This window comes from Limanda limanda, chromosome 15, assembly GCF_963576545.1.
Source record: "Limanda limanda chromosome 15, fLimLim1.1, whole genome shotgun sequence".
NCBI lineage: Eukaryota > Metazoa > Chordata > Actinopteri > Pleuronectiformes > Pleuronectidae > Limanda > Limanda limanda.
Window position 1 is genome coordinate 8,873,502 of NC_083650.1, and position 21,268 is coordinate 8,894,769.

Consider the following 21,268-nt stretch of genomic DNA (forward strand, 5'->3'; position numbering starts at 1 on the left):
AGAAGTTCAGTTGATTTCAAATTAAAATAATTTTTATTTTCAGATGACTTTGGAACTTATAAACATGAGTTATTCTAAGTTGAGGACGTTTTATTGAAATTAATGTGTTGATTGTTTTGATATCTGAAAGGAATGCAAGTTTGACTTCATTTTTAGCAGTAATTAGGGCCCGACCCAGTGCCTGTCAGTCTTAGTTGTCTAAGTGATTTTACATACAAAGACAATTTAAGTATCCATCTTATTATGATTACTTCACTCTTGGTCGCCAAAAGAAAAAGGTTCTCTCACTAAGGGGGATTTTACAGTAACACCAGATTGTGGGTTACAGTTCAAATTGCTATTTCGAAAGCATCATGCGTTTCTCAGTTATAGTTCTTTTTCACAGAGAACATTTAAATAGGTCAATAGGGAAAAGCACAGATGTAAATCATAGAATTGCACATCTAAATTTCCAACACAGAAAAAACAGTATTAATCAAAGGCGGATCTACATTATTAAGTCATTTTGTGGTTGTGTCTTGTCAACAGGGCCCGTGTTTAACTCTTGTCTGCAGATCTTTATCACCTTGCCATCTAGAAATCATGTTGTGTAAGAAGATAAGGAAACGTGAACGTATGAGACACTGGCACAGCATGAAAGGGAAAGTCTCCGACAACAACTGCCACACGTAGAATCACCTGGGAATCCAAACCAACCAACTAACCTTATATACAAAACATTATAACCCATGTAAAGAAGTGACCTGACTGCAGTCAATCACTTCTTCACTATAGATTGGAGACAATCCAAGAAGCTGATGTCAAGGATCCGTTGTGTTTGATACAATCTCTTCCTGACAACATATTCCTCGACTTACCATGTTACATTAAAGGGTACAACGGTGTCTTTAGAGCCCTGAGGCCTGGATGTGCGCCCACCATTCACACCTGATAAAAGCTGCCACCCACTCTCAGTCTCATATTCCCTCTCTAGATTCTATAAACCTGAACCACCATCACTGTCATTTCATGTCAACGATTCACAGGTTCAAAAACACCTCCTGACTCTGGCTCAGTAATTATCTCCAAACCTCAGACCTGGAAGATTCATCCATATAAAATGTTCAGAAAAAAAGAGTAAGAAATCTTAGTTCCCCAGGGTGTGAAATATCAGACAACTCCTGACATTCAAGTCCGTGCAGGATCACGGTTTTGATGCACGCCTTTTTCCTCGTGGCTAAAAAAAATAAGGACGCAATTAAATAAATTCTGGATATCAGCACAAGTCTGAAAACAAGACCAAACTTACAATGAACAGGGAGTCTTAAACAAATCCTTTAATAGAGATGAATCAACAGATGAGTAATGATGAATCACAAATATGACTGGAGGCCTTTAACAGAGGTAAACAGGGAGCACTCGGTCACCAGGAGATCTTTGTGCTTCATTTGAGGTCTTTATTTGGTGAAGCAGTGCAGCTGGATCAGTGTTTCTCATTTTGACCTCACAGGAACAATCCTCCTCTATTCTCAATTTATTTATGTATTTGTTTTACGTTTCTATTATTCCTCTCTGTTGTATTGTCCAGAACAATATTACTGCAAACCCAAAAAAGGAAAAAACTGACTCTCATCACGTTATTATGTAAAATGTTTTGCATTATACCATGATTACTAAGTGTTAAATCATCAAACCTATACTTAAAATGATGTATTGAAGTTGCACTGTGTACCCTTTACAACACACCGCTCCATAAACACTTACTTCATATCATATGTGATATGTGTTAATATAAACCATATTGATATTATATATCATTTTATACCATTATATTGTCTTTTGCACACTCTGTCTACATATTTTTACACTCATAGTATATTATATTATCTATTGTATAGTCAAATATTTATATTTATACCTCCAATATATATCATATATTATATCATACTCTCTGTATATTCTTTGTATATATAAGTCTATATACACATATTTATACATGTGTACATGTTATAATTATAATTATTATATTATTATTATTATTATTACTATTATTAGTATATATTCTGTTGCTGCCATTATTACTATATACTGCTATTATATTGGTATAATTTCTATCATATATAAATATATATTATGTTATATTATATACCATATATACTGTACTATTTTTATATACTGTCTAACAATAACATTACCATCATATCATCAGTACTATTACCATCATCTTGCCACTGCACTTTATCTACCTAATAATCTTGTGTTTCTGCTTTTTATTCTTTCTACCTCAATATTTTTTGTTGTATTCTATTGTATTTTATTGTATTCAAATATACCGGCTGCTATGACAACTTAATTTCCCTTCAGGGATGAATAAAGTACTCTATCTATCTATCTATCTAAGTACAGTATCTGTGGTGCAAAATTTTATAATAAATTCAGAAAAATGGTTTTGTTCTATTTTTATAGAGTAGTTTTTGTGTAGCTTCATCCAAACAGGAAGTAAAATACATCTGAGTGTGGTGAGAGTGATTATTAGAAAACATGTCGTTTAAAAGTTCTGGGTTTTCGCTGTAGCCATACCTAGCTTCAACAACTACAGCTCCCATGATCCTCTTCGGTGGCGCGTCATCGGATTCTGTCCAATCGCTGACTTTGGAGGTAAAAATACGGAAAAACAGAAAAGTCTGACATCGGTGACACACTTTTATATTTGATCTCTGTTTTGAGATATATCTGATGGTTTCTCCCGGATGAAAGCGAATGCGTTCACTAGTTCTGGAAGTTGAGGTTGTCCGCAGGTGTTTGTTGAGGAAGTTCTGTGACTCACTTGCTTTGATATCACTCAGTTTACTCGGTTACCGTCACGGTGGAGTTACTTTAATCTGAAAGAGACGATCCGTTCCCCCGATGGAGATCACCCCGAAAGCAGCTAGAGGGACATCAGTGTATCTGTCCCCGTGTGATTCAGTGGAGTCAAGTCCCAGTGAAGACAAACAGGAGAAGGTGAGTGAAGTGTCTCATGAACCTGGACTGTAACTGTAAGAACACAACAACAACAACAACAACCTTAAAGGCTCTGATCTCAGTTTCCTCCAAAGGCCTCAGATGGGTTTAAAAAGTCAAGTTAAGTTTATACAGTCAGAGGCTCATGTACCTGAACTCCAGCCCTGTGTTTCTTTTAGGACTGTTCAGTTATCATAGGTCCAGGAAAGGTTAATTGATTATTTTACTGATCATTATTAATATATAATCATTTCCTCACTGACATGAATCTCAACAGATGCCCATATTTGATAACTAAATGGTGACCTCATTGTTTGTTTTCGTGTATTGAATTGCAGCCGGTGTTGGAGTAAAAGGCCTTAAAAGTGTGAGATTCGATCAAATCTATCCAGAAACATCGTCTATAAAACATCCATCAATCATTTATACCACTTATTGTTTGAGGATGGTAGGGGGGGGGGGGGGGGGGGCTGAGCTGGAGTCAATCCCAGCTGACATTGGGCAAGACATAGGATACAACCAGCCAGGACAGGTCACTGGCGTATAACAGGGCCGACACACCGAGAGAAACAACCATTAACACTGACATTCACAATTTACAGTCTTTAATTAACCCCACTCTTATGTCTTCGGACTGTGGGAAGAGAAACTCACACAAAAACATGTGGAAATGTCAAGGTCCACAATCTTGTGTGGCTTTGCCTTTCAACGCAAAAAGGGCCAGAGCAGCCAGGGATTCCAACCGGAAACCTGCTAGCTGTGAGGGTTATATTGCTAACCACTACTCCACTGTGCCACCCTTTTATGGAAGATGAAACCAAGTATTCACCCTTTGTGTGTGATGGTAGAAAACATGTGTACACTCACACAGATCATTATCATCTGGTAATGCATCATCTGCTCTTTCATTCACTCCTCTACCCTGCAGCCTCATCAAAAGCTGAGTTCCTCTCTGAGGGAGAGGCTGAAGAGATCGAGGCGCTCCTTCACCTCGCCCTCCTCCGTGGCCAAACGACTTTGTGTTGACGATGACTCGGAGGAGGGCGGCCGACAAGTTTCGGCAGATTCCCAGAAGACCGTTAATAATCCTCCACTCGTCCCCGGGCGCGATGTTGATGTAAACAGAGAGGACACTAGATCAGGGAGTGAAAGGTTTTCTGGACCCATTCCCGAACCAAGGCATCCTCCTTCTAAAGACTTAGCGCAGCAACGAGACCAACTCAGGAAGGAGGTTAAAGACAGGATGGAAACCCTGCGCAGACTCAAGCTGGTTAAAATGTACCGAAGCAAGGTATCAGCCTGGGCTCCTCCAAGCATAAAACATAAGAGTATTTATTAAGTTAACTAGACTAAAATAGTGATTTCATTTGTTTGTCTCTCTTCCTAGAATGATCTAACGCAGCTCCAGACCTTGATCGACAAGTGGCGAAGTTGTGCTCAGGCTGCTCTCTATAAGCTCCAGCTGGACGTCCTGGTCGAGGGACAGAAGGGAAGCCTGTCTCAGCTTATTGACCTCTTCGGTCTGGAGGACGGCATTCTGCACTTTGACCGCACAGAGGAGGACTTCACTTTCTAATAATTTCTTCTGAAGCACACGCCCAAGAAAATATTTATATCATCTGGGTACAAAAACACTCGAGCTGAAGGATCACATTTCAAATATGCTTTGTTAATTTATTGCTTTTTTTGTTGCTGTTACAGTTGTATTCACAAGTTGAGTTGTAGATTTTCATGTTCAGTTTACTTGTGAAGAGAAGTGTGAATAAAGCCCTGTTATGTGTGAAAGAGAAGGTTTTGCTCAATGTTTCAGCTGATCCAGTGAAGGAAAGCTCCTCATCCTCAGACGCTCAAGTTCTGACTCGAGAAAAACCAGATCTTCCACCTGTTCTTTGGCCAAATCCTTCAATTTCCTCTGTTGAGCGATCACTCGGAAGCTGTCCTCTGTTGTGGATGCCAGATTCTCCTCAGAATCTAAACACCAAACAAGCAATCCAATAGTCAGGGGACGGTCTAAAAACTACTTTTGCTACGTGCTTAATTAGTTGTGAAATTACTGCTTTATTACCTGCTGAATCATGGATCTGTCTCCTCTCCGCCACTTCCACCCTCATTCCAGGGAGCTGCTGCTCTAGGATTGTGTTCCTCTTTTCTATCTTCGCTGCCTGCTTGTTGAGATGATCAATCTCTTTCTTGCGTTTCTGCACATTGTATTGATGGGTCTGGGAAAAGAGTAAATAGAAATGTTAACTTAGAGAGCACAAAAGAGAGGTGATAGAAGAGATCACGTCGTTAACTTTCTTTGTTACCTTTTCCTGGTGATCGATTGTTTTCGCCATGTTGGAAACTTGCTTGGACACAAGACCTTCTCGATCTGTCTCGTTGAGATACTGAAAGAAAAAAGAATAACTGACATTTATGAAACTCAAATTGAAAAGAACACATAGTTGCAGCAGGCTACTCTTAACTCTTTTCAAAAAAATATCCCACAAGAGACAAACCTAAAAAATGTGCAGGATCATTCAGGATATGTTTATATTCAAAGTTTCAGGGGCCTGAACAATGACAGGAAGCTGCGTGCCCGACACAGCAGACACTACCTGAGCCCTTCCCAGAGGAAGCTGGCATGCAGGCCTGGAAACATATTTTGTGTGTGCCTTGCCCATGGATTTGCCCAAAATAAGACCATGGATGACTCATTTGATCTTATGTATTTCTTCAATATTATCCACCAACACTGTAATTTTTCTTGAATACGTCTTAATCAAGAAGTGTTTTTTCATGCGTATCACTGGGTTAAACGTCTGCAGCCAAGAGCAAAACATTTCCCCGTCCACTTCTCTGCTGTGTATTTCATTTAACTGCCTCCCGCACCTTAGATCTACTTCACAGTAAGGTGAAGGCGACCACCTTTCCTGTTTTCCAAGAATTTGAAATAATTGGATAAACGAGGATAAAGAATGCAAAGGAGATCCTGTTAGTACTTCTAAACACCAGTCTCTATTGGGTTATAAGTTTTGATAGAAAACAAAAAAGGTAGGGCGTGGTGCACATAGGGTGTGTCTGATAACAAAAGATCCATCATCTGAACTCGGGGATGGCAGCAATTTTCTTCTTGCAGAACATATTGTGCTGCCAAAACAAAAATATCTGCTTTGACAACTGAGGTTTGGCAAACATGTTCGATACTTCACCTCACACGCAGAGGTTTTAATTCCCATTTCAAGCAGATGCGTCACCTTTTTAATGACTTGACAATATATATTAGAATGTATAAAATAATATACAGGGTCAAATCTTTACTACTCAGTAGCATTACTGGAAGTGACAGGTGTTTTTTTCCGTCTTGAGGAAAAGCCAGTATTTGATTGAAAGGAACTACAAAGGCAGAAAGAGGATGTTTTAGGATCCTGGTTACACTCACATCTCGTTGCTCCTCAGAGAGACGCAGAGTCTGAATGTCCCTCGCCTTGGTCTTGAGGTCCACGATCTGCTCCTTTATAATCTTGTGCTCCCACTCCAGCTGCATGGTGCCTTTACGGAAGTCTTTACACTCAACCATGGAGGCAATCTTCTGCTCCCCAAGCATCTGATCACATAGATTAACCCCATTAGACACTCACAGATATTTTCGCAAGCAATGTATTAGACCACCACTTGAATTTAGCTCATTCTGGCACCTTTCATTAAACAGGTAATTATTGATTAGTAATTTAACCCGTGTATTTTTGTCATATATATCAATCATAATAATATACAGTAGGTCCTGGTTTAGTAGTAAATGCTGACCCTGATGGTTTTGTTGAGCTCCTCCACCACACTCCTGTGGAGGAGTATGAAGTCAGAGTCATCAGCTGTCACATCTGCAGTGGACACGTGACCCTGTTTGAGGACGACCTGGACATTGATGTCGATCAGAGAATGGTTCTTTGCCTGATGAACACTACAAGATCAAACCAGGACAAAAAAAATATCAGATGGACCGTTCATTCAAAGCAAAATATAAAAAGACTAATGGCTTCTTTTTTTTTCCGATCACAACTGCTTTTAATCAGAACAACGACATCATCATCATCATACCGTTCACGTTCGTCTGAGAGATTTTTAATTTCCTGTTCAGCAGCTTCATTCTCATCTCTCCTCTTCTGTAAGATCGCCTGCATCTCAGCAAGAGCCAAAGCTTTTACTTTTACCTGCGGAAGATGTTTTATACATTTAAACATACAATTGTTTGGTTCAGTTTCCTAAATATGTCTAACAGCCAGGCTGTACCAAAAATCACAGTGGTGGTTCACTTTGAAAACAATATCATATGCATAATGCATATTTGTAGCGTGAAACGCGCCTGAATCTATGTTGCACAATTTTTCCAGTCTCTAACCTGTCTGTGTCCTTATTTTACCTTTTGCTCGCTCTCTACTTTTGTTCTGCGGACGAGACAGAATCTCTCCCAGATTGATGGGTTCAAACCCTCAGGTTTATGTTCCGGAGCATCCAGCTCTCCCATGGCCTTCAGCATTTTGCCAAGCGCATCGGGAGCCTGAGAGCCGCACAGACGCTGATCTCTGAACGGGTTGGGGTTGTTGTCGGTCTGAGTCCTCAACTTTTGAACCCTGAAGCATGAAATAGTTTGAGAACAGTGCAGCTCTGTGTGCACTGGATTTTGACATATGAAACAGTGTCAGCACAGAAAAAAATAATCACAAACCTGGGTCTGCGTTTGAAGAGCTTATACAACTGATCCACAATTTGCCCAGGTACATCACAGAACTCCTTCCTGAATTCTTTATCGAGAATCTTGGGAGACATGGTTTACATTATAAAATATTATGTGCACAGACATTTACGGCCAAAATGCTCTCAGTGCTTTAGCTGCTGGCTTACTTTATCCTCAGCTACGACGGTGTCATAGGTCTCGTGAAACAAATCTACATCTTCTTCACGTAACTTCACCTCCTCCTCAAGTTCATCCTGTAAGGAGAAAAGCATGTCAGTAAGATGAGAGACATATGTGGCTGGCAGTACTGAAACCAGACAGATGAGGACAGGTTAGCTCTTGCAAAGCACGCCTGAGCGTTGGGAAGATGTTACACTGGAGTTTGGAAGAAGACCACAGAGCTTCACTCTGGTATCTCACAAATAACAGACTCCGAAGCTGGCAGTCATACATTCCTGCAGTGTTACTGAGAAAGAGCTTTCTGACCTTGTGCGCCAGGATTTTTTCAAGTATGAGCATGAGCTCCCGCTCTCGATTACTCATCTCCTCTTCTTGAAGTACTGAACAGACAAGCTGGGCGATCTGAAGCTTTCCCTATAGAAATCATTAATAAAAAACATTAAACAGGATGTTTTAAAGATGTCACATATAGAGGGTATCATATAGCATTATCTCAAGGAGGAAACCATGATGAGAACAGAGGACCCTTTAACCTAAGAAAAAATGATCAGTCTGCATGTGTGTGTGTGTGTGTGTGTGTGTTTGTGTGTTTGTGTGCACTCACCTGATAAACAGCCATTTCAAATTTTATTTTCTTCTCAAACTGCTTTGTCAAAGTTTCATCAAACTTCTTGGTTGCATCCCTGGTGGTTCCCTGATGTCTTTTCATTTCAGTTTCCAGTGACTGCAATTACAGAATCAACAGCTGATTTATATTTGTCACTGATCAGAAGTGAACAAAAGAAAGCTGTGAATGCATTTGCTGCGTTACCTTTTTGTGTTTCTCTTTCCTCTCACTCAGATCTTTGGTTTTCTTTTCATACTGTTTGTAGACTTTTTTGTCGTCCTCAGTCCACTGAATTTCAGGTTTGGTCAAAACAAGCTCAGGCGGAGGTATTTCCTGTGGAGTAAAATCAAAAGAGACTATGTGCCTAGAGAAGAAGAATTCAGGAAAAAAAAGAGATGATTCACACTTTTTGTGCGACTAGTAATTAGCTTATTTTAGCTGCAAGGAGATGTAGGATTTTGTGTAGAGCATAGGAAATGACTGCAGGAGGAAAGGGGTGGGTTTTGTTTTTTTTGTCTTTCTCTCCCACATATTCAAACTGTTTTTATCACTTGTTTATTCCACAACAGCCAAAAGCAAAAAATGATTCAGTTTACTATCAAAAATGACAAAATAAATAATCAAATCTTCACCATTGACCCAGAAAACGTAAATAATGACTGTAGTGATTAATCGCTTAACAACAAAAGTGTGGATCTGGTTTCTGTAAACAAAAATTTTTATTAATTGACTTAACCAATTTCAGGGTTGCATTAACATTTAAACCGACGACAAAGTAGCAAAGGCTATCTGAAACTCCATGTGTTTAAAAATGTGATTTTCAGATTGTTTCTCGATTGATAAAACAAGTTGGTAGATAATATTTCATCAGTGTGTCTGCCATATTTTATATTTTTTTGTATGCAATTATATGTCTGGAATCAAAAATATTTGAACAAACCATTCTCAAGATGTCTTCTTTCTTCACTTCAAGTGCTCCATCCATCATGTGATCAAGAGCCCGATCCCTGCAATCATCCTCCTGCAACAGACGGGATAAATATGTATCAATATGAAAGAACTCAACAACTTACTGTAAATCGTCTAATAATCATAACTTAATTTCTTTAAGACAAAGTACTCTTAAATGTACTCTTACAGCTGATAAGAATATTGTTAGATGCAGTAATCATATATAGAGTTATTTGTGGAATTTGTAAATAATGAAAAACAGGAGCTGAGAAACAAAACACATTTATCGGGGCAGCATACCTTGGCAGCTGAACGTCTTTGCTCTTCCAGCTTCTTCCTTTCCTCCTCCTTCCTCTGCTCTGGGGTGAGGCACTTTTCTGATGTTATCTGGAGTGGGACAACGATTTTTAATCTCTCTCTTAAACTGTGAAAAAACATCTCCTGTTATGCTAAACACTTCTACTACTACTACTATCTCACATTAGAGTTAAAAAAAAATACATTGTAACATGTGTTTGTTGGACTTTGTCAACTGTTTAGATGTTTTTGTTGGGGAGTGTCAGTAACCTCAGTGTCGTCCACAGTAAGCAGCCTCTCTGGCCACTCGCTGACACTCAGGCTGGGCTCCCACAGCTGCTGCTCGATGCCCAGCTCCAGCAGGATCTCACTGATGAGTTTGTTTCTCTCCCTCACACGGTTCATCTCCTGCATCTTCTGCTTGTGAAATCCCTCAAACTCAGTGTTGAACGCCATCTTGATGCCATAAATCACATCCTGCATTTGGGGTTGAGTGAAATTAAAAAGAAATGATTATTTATATAATCGTGATTATATTTTGACTGAACAGACTTTTTATCTGTTTCTTTATCTCGCCTTTTTCGCTTTTGTGTGTGTTTTGGAAAAGCGTTGGATTATACAAAAGCTTGATAAACCCACTGGTTTTATGATTCAACAGTTTTTAGAAGAGGTTCCCACCTGTAGCAGCACAATCTGGTTGATCCTCTGTTCTGTGGTTTTCAGGCTGAACTGATCGTAGATGTAAGGGTTTGAATATCCAAACTGAGCGGAGAAACTTCCTGAAACAGCAGCTTTCTCAGCTGTGTTGTCTACCTCTCTCAGCTCTTCCTCCTTCAAGGTGGATGTATTGGAACTTTTCTTTAAGAGGTGCAAAAAACAGACAACTTCATATGAGAGGGTTGAGATAAATGTTGAGGATGAATGAGTGGTTTCAAGATTATAAACTTTACCCTAGGAATATTGCAGTGAGGAGAACAACCAAAAGACTCGCTGTTGGCCACACAGTCGTAAATCTAGAGACATTTCAGCAGTGGTGGACTGGCATTCGTTCAAGCATTTTAAAAAGTCACAACAGCAAAAGGTCAAAGGAAGGACGGGGATTTAAAGGTTGGTTAAATCCTTTTTTAGCTAAGTTTGCACAGAAAATGTACTTCCACAGTGTAAATAACCAACTCACTGAAGAGGTTGCATTGTCGCAACTTTAAGAAAATGTTTATGCTGTGACTATGCACGCTGCGTTCTGCTTCAAATTAAGATTCACATAAAATCTAATCCTCCTCTAACTCATCACACGTGCTTCTCTTTGCACCATTAATCAGAATTGAAACCACAGACTGTTCAGGCCTCGAGAGCTTTGCTTACGGTGCAGGCATCCATTTCAATCTTCCTGATGTTCTCAACCTTGCGAAGTTCCTTCATCTCTTTCTCAGTTCGCTCTTTCAGAGGATAATTCTTCACCTCCTGTTCAGAGTGAAACGCCTGTGGTAAAAAGCAGAAGGTATTTAGAAATAGTTATATATATATATATAGCTCATAATGTACATAATGTTATGTTAGATATAACTGATCCTGATCTTACCTTAATGGACCGTCCCTTGACCTTCACTGAATCCCAACACTCTCTCTTCAGGACATCACGGAGGTAGCATTTCATCAAAATCTCCCCCTCTATTTCTTTTCTCACCTACGATGGGATTGCAATAAGATTCACCACCATCTTCACCACACAGAGAAGTTAAAGAATACCTGGATTAATGTGAGTCAAGTGTGTGTCTTTTACCCTCATAACCTCCTGCTCCACCACGGCCTCTTGATGCTTCTGATCCTCAAGATCCAGGTTAAAATCTTTTTGTTCCAGACGCTCGTTAGCTGGGAGGGTCTCATTTTCAAGCATCATCTCCTGGATCTGACCATTGCAATAGAAACTTGTTTTGTAGTTATACGCCTACCTTCAATTTACCTTAACTACACTGTAGATATTAGTCCTCTGAGCATGTCTGATTGTTTTTTATCGAGGTCTCTGAATTATTAATGATGAAAATCACCCTAAAGCGCAATATTAAAGAAAGTGTTCCTCGATCGGCCCCCTTAATTGAATCCGCCCCAAAAGTTAAAGGGCTCTTTCTTGGGCCAAAGCCCTCCCTTCAATATAACCTGTTCTGTAGGTTGTATATGTAATCCTGCGAACAGACAGATAAACAAAAGCAAATATAAAAGATAAACTCCTTGGCGGAGGTGATTAAAGGGTTTGGTAAATAGGGTTTGTAAAATGATCTTTTTGATCATTTGAGATCCCACTAGATGAGCGTGGCTTCATGTATTTTTTCATATACATATTTTTTTAAATGAAGAAGTAGGTTTATTAAAGTATCTATTACCAACACTTCCTATTCCACCTTGAGAGTGCTTTGGCTTTAAGATATTTGAAGCTGTGTGTACTCAGCAGCTATATGTAATTACAGGGATTACTATTACGGAACAGAAAAGCACTTACGAAACACAATGAATTTAATTATACAGTATTTGTGCTAACATGCACCGTGGGACGTTGTTCTGTCACTTACAGCGGCGCGTATCTCCCTCATGGTTTTCCTCAGGTCTTCTGCTGTCTCGAAATGTTTCTCATTTTCTTTTTCCATCACCTGTTCAATGTAAACAGAGTGAAAAACAGTGACACATTTTTGCTGAACTACACTAAAGCAACAAACCAGTTAGTGTTAACCCTTTGATACACAACATGGGTCAAAAAGACTGACTAATTGCTTTTGATTTTCTTTATCCAGAGTGTTAGTATGGCTGGTCACAATCATTTCGGACTTACGGCTGACTTGCTCATAAAGATGCTGTCGGAAGAACAGGATGAGGACAATGAGGAGGCAATTCTTGGTCTTGATTCTGAGTCTGAAATCTCTGACTTTGTTCTGCTCTCCTAAATGAAGAAGGCTCCTTTGGTGACAAGGAAGATGAGTCTCCTATGTCATCAAAGGACAAACACCCAGCCATGCATGAAATAAGACAGGAAATGAATACGGGTAATTTGTGTCCCATGTTGTGAATTAGAAGGGTTTGGCATTGCTTGTGTTTAAAGGGTTAAAAGAGCCTTATGTGACCCTCAGATTCAACACCTTCTCAGGTCACAGCAAGTACACCAACCAATGACATGCAAACATACAGTAATAATAATGATCAATTTTACAACACAAAGATTTAATGATACGCTATCCAACATGAACCTGTGAGTCAGATTAGAAAGTATGTGTCGATTAAAAATCAGGCTGGAAGGTGCCTCTGCCTTTATCTCACGTGTGGTTGCAGAGGAGGCGTGAAACCCACAACTGAAAGACTGCCCCACCTTCGATACCAATCATTGTTATCAAGAAGCTGACAAAGTGCTAAACGTTTATTTTTTACAAAGCTTATCTGCTTTATAGGACTTGACTGCTAATTGGTGGATATTTCTCACATTGCAGGAGACGATAAATCAAGCTGTCGCCTGCCAAAGGCAACACAGCTGCATTATGAATAAGATATTGTACACAGGTGCAATGGGGACTTTCACAATCCTCCGCCCGAGATGCAGGAGAGACGTATCTAAACATAGTGAGCATTACCCACAGGGCACACCACCACAAATATTACAGCATGTTAGTCACTGACCGCCTGTCGTCGGCCGTCCAGCCAGGTGGGGTGTGAAGGTGGAGCAGACAGGAGGATGTTAGAACTATCACCCTGCTCCAACACATCCCTGGTCTCTGCTCCGCTGCTGACCTACACAATGTAAACACATAAAACACACACATAAAAAATATATATGAAGGCAATATATTTGCGTTAACACTAATTAATCTTGTTCAGCTACGTATGTGGCCTTCGTTAAAAGCTGAAACAGCTTAGAAACAAACTGTTTCACATTCATCATTATATTCTTCAAATCCAGTGGGAATCGCACACTTTTAACACATGTAACAGTATAGCAAGTTGTCAATCATCAAGTCTGTATTACAATAACTTTGTTAAATGAGAAGTTTCGTGATCATTTAGTAGATTGCAGTATGTAGTGTGGTGGTGATTGAACTAACACGTATTCCTAATAGTTTTTCCTTTATATTTATAGCAATAACAACAATTCATTTTACAATAACCACTCAATATTACAATTGCAATATTGAATTGTACATAAATTGAGAGTGGGATTTATTGCAAGACTGTTGGTTTAGGCTGCATTTGACTTGGATAGGTGTACCTGTTACACCGAGTGTGTTTTCTGCAGTTGTATTGTGCTGTTTGTTTTGTAGCCACAGAAGCAAAGCAGTTAGTTTGGTGTTATGTAGAACAACTTTACAACCAAAACAAACCGGATTATAGCAGGATTGATTATTGTTTACCTCACTCTTCTTTGGTTTTTCAGAGCCCAGACAGGATTCTTGTCGCCATGCAGGCAAGTCAACAAGGACAGGGTTCTCTGTGTCGAATATATTCTTTAAGAAATTAGCCGTTGCCTGGCTATTCTGAGCAGCTTTCTTCACCCCAGCTTCCCCACCTTTAATCCTGCTTAGAAAAACACAAGATAATTATTGATGAGAGAGCAGATATTTGTTATGGAGGTCTAATGATTACTAGTTGATCCAGAAATCCAGTCAAATGTCATGTTGTAAACTCATGATGTGCTTTTTTAAATAAAAATTAAGTTAGTTATATCATTATTTGTTTCCTTCTGTGTTTCGGTGAAAATATTTTCAGATCTTGACATCTAAAATAAGACAAAGCTCTGGAAAATGCCAAATAAATCAGTTTTCAGTGTGAGACGCATAACATATTTTCTGGGTAAACTGTAATATAACTATGAATAAATCAAAGTGTAGCGCAAAAGAAGAACAATTTAAAAGGATGCTGTTGGGAATATTCAAAACATTTTAATTATCATCCAGATATCTAAAGAAAACCAACTGTGTGTTAGTCCGTCTCTATAATTTCTGACTTCCCTGTGACACACAGCGTTGACTCAAAAGGAGCTTCTGTGCTTCTGTTGTTCATAATAAAGGAAATGTCTCCCAGTGAAACGATGTGACTCACTGATATGTTTTTAACAGTTTTAGACAACAATGGACAGTCTGACACAGAGTCATGCGCTATATCAGACTTTTTGGATGATTGATTTTTTTCAAAAGTGAGATTTGTTTAGCATTAGGAAAAGAAAACACCAGACTTCCCATGCTGTCAACAGTTTAAGCAGCTTGTGGTTAAGACGTACGGTAAAGTGAACCAACATTAGAAGTAGAAACATGGATGAAAGAGAAAAAATAATAATTTTGACTTCAAAACAAAAGCGTGCAGGAGCAAGCAGATGTGGAATGTTAGTGGGATGGGATTCAGTGGACGGGTTGTTCTCTGAAATTTATTGGACCTTTGTTTTCCTGCAGATTATGAGCATGATCCCGCTGGAACCTCCAGTTCAGCTGTATTTATTTACCACCAGCACAGCCCTCAGTGTGAGAGGAAAAGTTCTGTTAATGTAAACAACACCAAATTGAGGGAGAGTGACAACAGTTCCCTCTGCTGTTCACAGTGTTATGCAAGCACGACAGGACCGCTCGCTGCTTTACCTGAGATTGGTGCACACGAGAGAGCCGTCTTCGCAGCCAGTGGTGAGGAGTGTCAGGCCGTCTGCAGAGAAGGTCAAACTCCGGACTCCACCGAGACGACATGGATGACACTGGAGCTCAATGTATCGATCCTGTTGGTGCAGCAAAAGCATCGTAATAATACAAATCACAGACAGTGGAAATATGATTCAACTGTTTACAATAATAAGGTCCTACCATGGAAGCAGTTTCTCTAATACACAGAAGGCCGTCTTGACCTACAGACGCCAGCCATAACTGATGAGGAGACAGAGCGAGAGAGGCGGGGCCCAGAGGATGACCCTTCACCTCCAGCTCTGGTTGTAGCACCTGTGGGTTTGAGGGACCATGTGTGTCCTGAGAGGAAGAATCAGGGATTAATAGATTCGTATTTGTAGTGTTAACATATTAGGAACCCATAACCTAATTTAGGATACTATTTATTTGAAAAATGTATTTAATAATTTTCAGGTTACTTTACCAGTAAGTAGATTTGGTTTGCATTCTAAGTAAGAGGCATACATTTTACAGACACCACAGATGGGACATGATAAAACATGATATAATGTAATAATAAAACATTATAAATACTAAAATAAAATAAGAAAAAAATAAAGAGCTCCGGGGTCCACTACTCAGGACTTTAAATACTTAACAAATATTAGGGAAAAAAAAAACTAGTCCTAACAACCAACTAGAATAAACATGACAAGAAAAGCTCAGTATAAATATATAAATAAACAATGCTTCTACTGCATCTGTGGCATGTTACTGGCTCATCTGTGGGATGGCTGCTGCAAGACAGCTATTTTTATAACGCTTTGTTCTGCACCTCGGGACTATAAACCTCCATCCGGAGGGAAGAAGCTGAATTTCATTGTGTACAAGTCATCATTTAAAATTGTGTTTGCTATCCACTCTAACTCTCATCTACGATATTTTGCTGTAAATGTGCCAAAGATATTTTAGTGGAATGATGACAGAGATCAGATTTAGCGCCAGCGAACCTGGGGGAACTGAAACTGCTGAAGAGTTTTCTTCCTGTGGCAGTAAGCAAAGATCTTGCTGACTCCCAGGACACAGGACTCAAGTGGACGAGGCACTTCATAACTGGACACTTGGAGGACGTGAGGAGACAGACAACCATGTTGGTCTACACAGTCAGGGTCTGCAGGTCAAGAGAGAAGCAACAGAAATGTAAAAACAAGGGATATAAATATAAAATAGGTAAAAGTGTCTTTTCTGTATCTAACATGCGAATAGCACAGTAGTCATGTTTTTCAGTTTTGTAAATTGTGTGGCACACTCAACTGCAGCCACACCCTAGAATCTTCGACCTAATCTTTCCACTTTCCTCTTGAGACTTCTCGCTCTTATGGTCTCTCTTGTTCAGCTTCAGCTGCTGTATAAACAAAGGGTGTGTTTTCGTAAGCTCCTCAGTCATTGTGCTTTCTTTTTAATAGCATTTATGACAACTCGTCTAAACATTTAGATTAAACTGTCCTGTTGAAGTACTATTAATTAGTTATCCCTCTGAATATGGCTGCTACTTTGGAAGCAGGACACTGCCAAAGCATCTCCTTGGAAGATTTTCAGCCTTAAAACAACAGAGGGCCAGTGGATGTCCAGTGAGCTCACAGATGGATTCAACTTACGTAACTCGGATAAAAAGTAGCCACAGGCCATTATTACACTTTTTTAAAATTTCCACTAGCCAACACATTCCTTGAAATTGGTTAAATACCATTAATCCCCTTGTAAACCTCCTCTCACGTACAGCAGATGATTCATCAGCTGCTGGCTGCAAAATAAATTCCTCTCCTTTGTTCAGTGTCTGCAGTGGGCCTCTCTTACATCTGTCCGAATTCGTTTAACTGTGTCAACACGTGACAAGTGAATAATGCGTTACATATGAGAGATGTGTCAAAAGGCAAGATCCTCATCTTGCCTCTTTGACACCCCCCCAACAAACTCGGAATGAGAGTCACAGGCCATCATCTGTTCTCAATTATCAGGCACTCAACCAGTGCAAATGGAACCATCGTTAAAGTAGTGAATAGGTTTAAAAAATCAGCGGGGTACCTATAAGGTCTTTTGCAGGCAGGGAGAGCAGTGTGAGCAGACTACTGTCATGATTGTTTCCTTCCTGTCGAGCGCACAGTGCAAGAACTTTCACCTGTTCACCATCCCTGACGCACTGAGTGGAAAGTGACAAAATGGGACCAGGAACAACTAGAAAAGAAAACAAATATGAGACAGATGAAAATGAAACTGAGCTGCTCTCTTTCAATATCTAAAAATACATGGTCCCTGTCAAGGTTAAGTATTTTCAGGTATATGTCAGTCATTTCATATAGATTCTGAGCTGAAATTACCTTTAATATTTACATGTACAGTGTTTTTTTACGTATAAAAGAGCAGTAACACGTCTAAACAATTAAGAAGTGTTGAAAAAGACCATCTACCTGTGAATCCTATGATTGAAAATTTCTTTGATGGCTTTGCATCTATCACATAGATATGTGAATCTGAAGTTCCACTTAGAAGGTAGTGCCCCTCCTGATCGAAACTGTTGAAGTGCGCACACACACAGACACACACACACACACACACACACAGTATATTTGCACACAATAAGAAAGCCTGTAACCACTGGGTGTGACATTTTCATTTACTTTCCTAACAAAAACTGTTATTCTCTGGGTCGAGTAACTCCTGCTTCTACTTTATAGATGTATGTATATATTATGTAAGATACTTTGTCACAAGGACAGTCTTAAACTGAACCTCTGGGGTCACATGGAGGGAAGATACTTACACTAGGTGATCCACAGGAGAGTGGTAGAGCTGAACCTGGTGCACCAGGCGAGGCTCCTGCTCCCTGTTCAGGTCAACAAAGAGGATTTTTCCTGACGTTGTTCCTACAGCTGCGTATTGTGCAATAGGACAGCAGGCCACACTTGTCACCTGAACAACCACAGATCAAAGGTTTGAATCTGTATATAAGTCTTTTACAGGTCTTTTTCACATGATGTGTCCTTGTGAATGTTCATACGTTGTGACCCTTACCTCAGCGTGAAGAGTAAGGGAACCGAGGCACACGCCATCTACGGTCCACAGCTGCAGTTCTCCAGAATCCTTCACTGACTGCGACCAGCAGTGAAAACACAGTCATCACCGCTGACTCAAGACACACTCACCATAATTACATGTGTCATCGCAAGACTATAGATCACAAGAACACAAATGTTTTACCACACAAAAGTTCTTGTCAGCGTGCGACCAAGCTGCTGCCACAAAGTTTCCGCTGAGGACGTCCAGGACCTTCACAAACTTTTCTGACCGGGTTGAGTTCAACACGTAGATCTGCCCCTGAAGAATAACAATCTGCAATTTTAATATATATTTTCTCTTAAGTAACTATTGAAATGTGTTAACACTACAGTGTATCTGAGTACTAACTGTATTGGAAGAGAGAAGTAATGTTTCATAGTTAGGGGAGTAGATTGCGGCCGTGGCAGTTTCTTCTATCTGCCATGTTTGTGTGATGTCAATCTGAGTCCCTTTGATTTGAATACAGTGCACCACACCGTCCTGTGGAACATAAGCATTTCATAATTACTTTATAAAAGGACTAACTGTGAATGCCTGTACCTGAAAATCATATCACTGATTGGCACAAAAATTTATTTTCTTGAACTTATATGCAGATATACTCGTACCTTCCCTAAAGCGATCACACCATTCTTGTTAAGGGTTAAATCCTGAAAGCTGCTCTGTCTGAGATCAGCGAGTTCCGGGGCAACATCCGGAGCTGACAACACAGATCAGATGTCAAAAGCCTTTTCTGTTGCCAAATGAAATTAGGTAATACTTACATGGGAAAGTACAAATACTCCCAGTGATTTTTTTTTTTCAATGTACCAAGAAAAGGTCAGAGAGTCGCACTTTGTGTGTTTGCTTACTTGTGGGGTTGAAGAGAACAGAGACAGAGAGGTTCTCTGTGTTGACAAGGAACAGATATCCCTCTGCACAGCCCACTAAGAGATCTGATGTGACTGTCCAGCAGATGGCAGTAGGAGTCAGTCTGGCTCCAGAGGTGAGTTTTGTCTGCTGAAACACACATGTGGTGTTAGGTAACAGTTTGTCTTTATTCATGTGCCAGAGAGAAAAGAAAATTTCCCAGCTCCAACACCAAAACAAACATACTCATCGGTGAAAGTGTATTTTGTAGCCAGGACTGGTATTTAAGGGACACTGGGATAATACTGTACCACAATATTTTCTGCCTTGTTGCCCTTGAGCATTAAGATGGTTGATGGAGGAACATCTTGGCCAAAGTGGGGAGGTGTGACAGTGTAGGAGGTGGGCACTGATCTCTCAGCCAAGGATCCATCAGCTGCAGGAAGCTGTACCACACTGTAGCACAACAAATACAACATATGATATGCATGTAGTAGGGCTTAACACAGTGTTTTCTAGTCTCTGAATGTTATCAGTTTTTCATTAAATATACAGAAATATCCATATATCAATTTGGATTTTAACCACATACAATATAAACTGCAAAGTTTGCTTTACCATGGTTTTAGCACATGGAGGCTGGCACTCTTCTCAATATTCCACACGGTGATGGAGGCAGTGCCCAAAGCACAAAGCTGAAGCCAATTCATTGGGTTGAACACCAGAGAAATCACATCTTTCCCGGCTTGTGGTTGTGTGCAGATTGGCTCTGCAGTTTCCCAGTTCCTGAATCACACAGTCATGATTAAAGTAACAGATCTACTCCATGTGAATAAACAGAACTAAAAAAAGATGTGGCACAGACAATGGGTAGTGGACTGATTTCAGTGGCTCACCACACTGTAATGGTGTGGTCTGGAAGAGAGGAGCAACAGCCCAAATAAGGGCCACCATCACTTAATGCCAGAGATGTGTAGTCCAGTTGTGCCGTTCCTAGAAAAAGAATCAAAATTGAGAGGAAAAAATTATATGTATGATGCATGCAAGCAAAAAATAATGATTCAATTCATATAGTGAATAATACCGTAAAAAAATACCCCATCTGCCACTTGGAATATTATGGCAACTGCACAGATTTAGCTTCTGATATGTGTGGGCAGATCAATACACTCAGTATCAATCCAATGCAACAACAACGTCCTGTTTTATCTATTCTAGTGTTTGATAACATTTTAGGCACATGAACACTCTAAGTGCTGTGACATTTGCACCTCTGCTGTGGTTATGTGCATGTCTGCAGTGATTATATCTCATGTTTAGAATAATGACATCATGAGCATTAGTTTTGTATTATTAAAATGGTCTTGTGTAGGAATATGTATTAAACATATTGGCGATCGTGTTCCTGAGTGATTTCAGCTTTCATTGGACAATTGAGACCCATTAATGCACAGTTACCTGATCACCTGTGAGTAAAAGTGCATCCTACCTTTAAGTTCATTCTTCATGTGAAGCTCGGGGAACACATACACAAATATAGATGGGGACAACTTTTGCTCAGAAAATGCAAAAATCCCACTGGTGCCTCTGGCTGTGAATGCACCGATGCCTCTGCCGGGGCCCTGGAGCAAGCTTTTTGATTTGGTCTCAAGGTTGAGGAAGCAGATGTGATTCCCACATGTGTAACACACAGTATCATCGTCCACAAACTGGACGGTGCTGTTTGAGAATCCCTGAATCCACCTGGAGGGAGCAGCACAAAACAAATGAACGCTAGGTGGCTTACTGCTGTGAAAACGTTAAAAACCCGTTGAACTCACATTGTTTGTAAGTAAAAAAATAAACAGTGCTGTATTTTACAAGTTACCTACCTGACTTCTAAACTTCCGATGGCGTCCATTTTTAACACAATATTAAAACTACAGCTTCTTGTCACCAGCTCAACCAGCAGGC

At 39.9% G+C, this 21,268-nt stretch overlaps 2 protein-coding genes across 2 annotated transcripts; one reads left to right on the forward strand and one right to left on the reverse strand.

The window, feature by feature from the left end:
- The first annotated feature begins 2,652 nt into the window (after positions 1-2,652).
- Positions 2,653-4,685, forward strand: sfr1 (SWI5-dependent homologous recombination repair protein 1). The gene is made up of 3 exons (XM_061087848.1): positions 2,653-2,982; positions 3,911-4,273; positions 4,370-4,685. The coding sequence occupies exons 1-3, from the start codon at positions 2,887-2,889 to the stop codon at positions 4,556-4,558; spliced, it is 648 nt and encodes a 215-aa protein (XP_060943831.1). The 5' UTR covers positions 2,653-2,886; the 3' UTR covers positions 4,559-4,685.
- Positions 4,631-21,246, reverse strand: cfap43 (cilia and flagella associated protein 43). Its single transcript, XM_061087847.1, has 38 exons — positions 21,187-21,246; positions 20,805-21,058; positions 20,212-20,308; positions 19,934-20,101; positions 19,627-19,771; positions 19,318-19,462; positions 19,075-19,166; positions 18,815-18,946; positions 18,608-18,724; positions 18,422-18,499; positions 18,171-18,319; positions 17,818-17,921; positions 17,435-17,584; positions 16,360-16,520; positions 15,551-15,709; positions 15,335-15,465; positions 14,117-14,279; positions 13,389-13,499; positions 12,296-12,373; positions 11,512-11,637; positions 11,311-11,415; positions 11,094-11,210; positions 10,410-10,589; positions 10,002-10,208; positions 9,735-9,821; positions 9,424-9,504; positions 8,688-8,816; positions 8,481-8,600; positions 8,183-8,290; positions 7,864-7,950; positions 7,688-7,776; positions 7,382-7,592; positions 7,060-7,172; positions 6,769-6,922; positions 6,404-6,568; positions 5,289-5,369; positions 5,048-5,201; positions 4,631-4,953 (listed from the first exon to the last, which is right to left on the reverse strand). The coding sequence occupies exons 1-38, from the start codon at positions 21,213-21,215 to the stop codon at positions 4,781-4,783; spliced, it is 4,950 nt and encodes a 1,649-aa protein (XP_060943830.1). The 5' UTR covers positions 21,216-21,246; the 3' UTR covers positions 4,631-4,780.
- Positions 21,247-21,268: the final 22 nt, after the last annotated feature.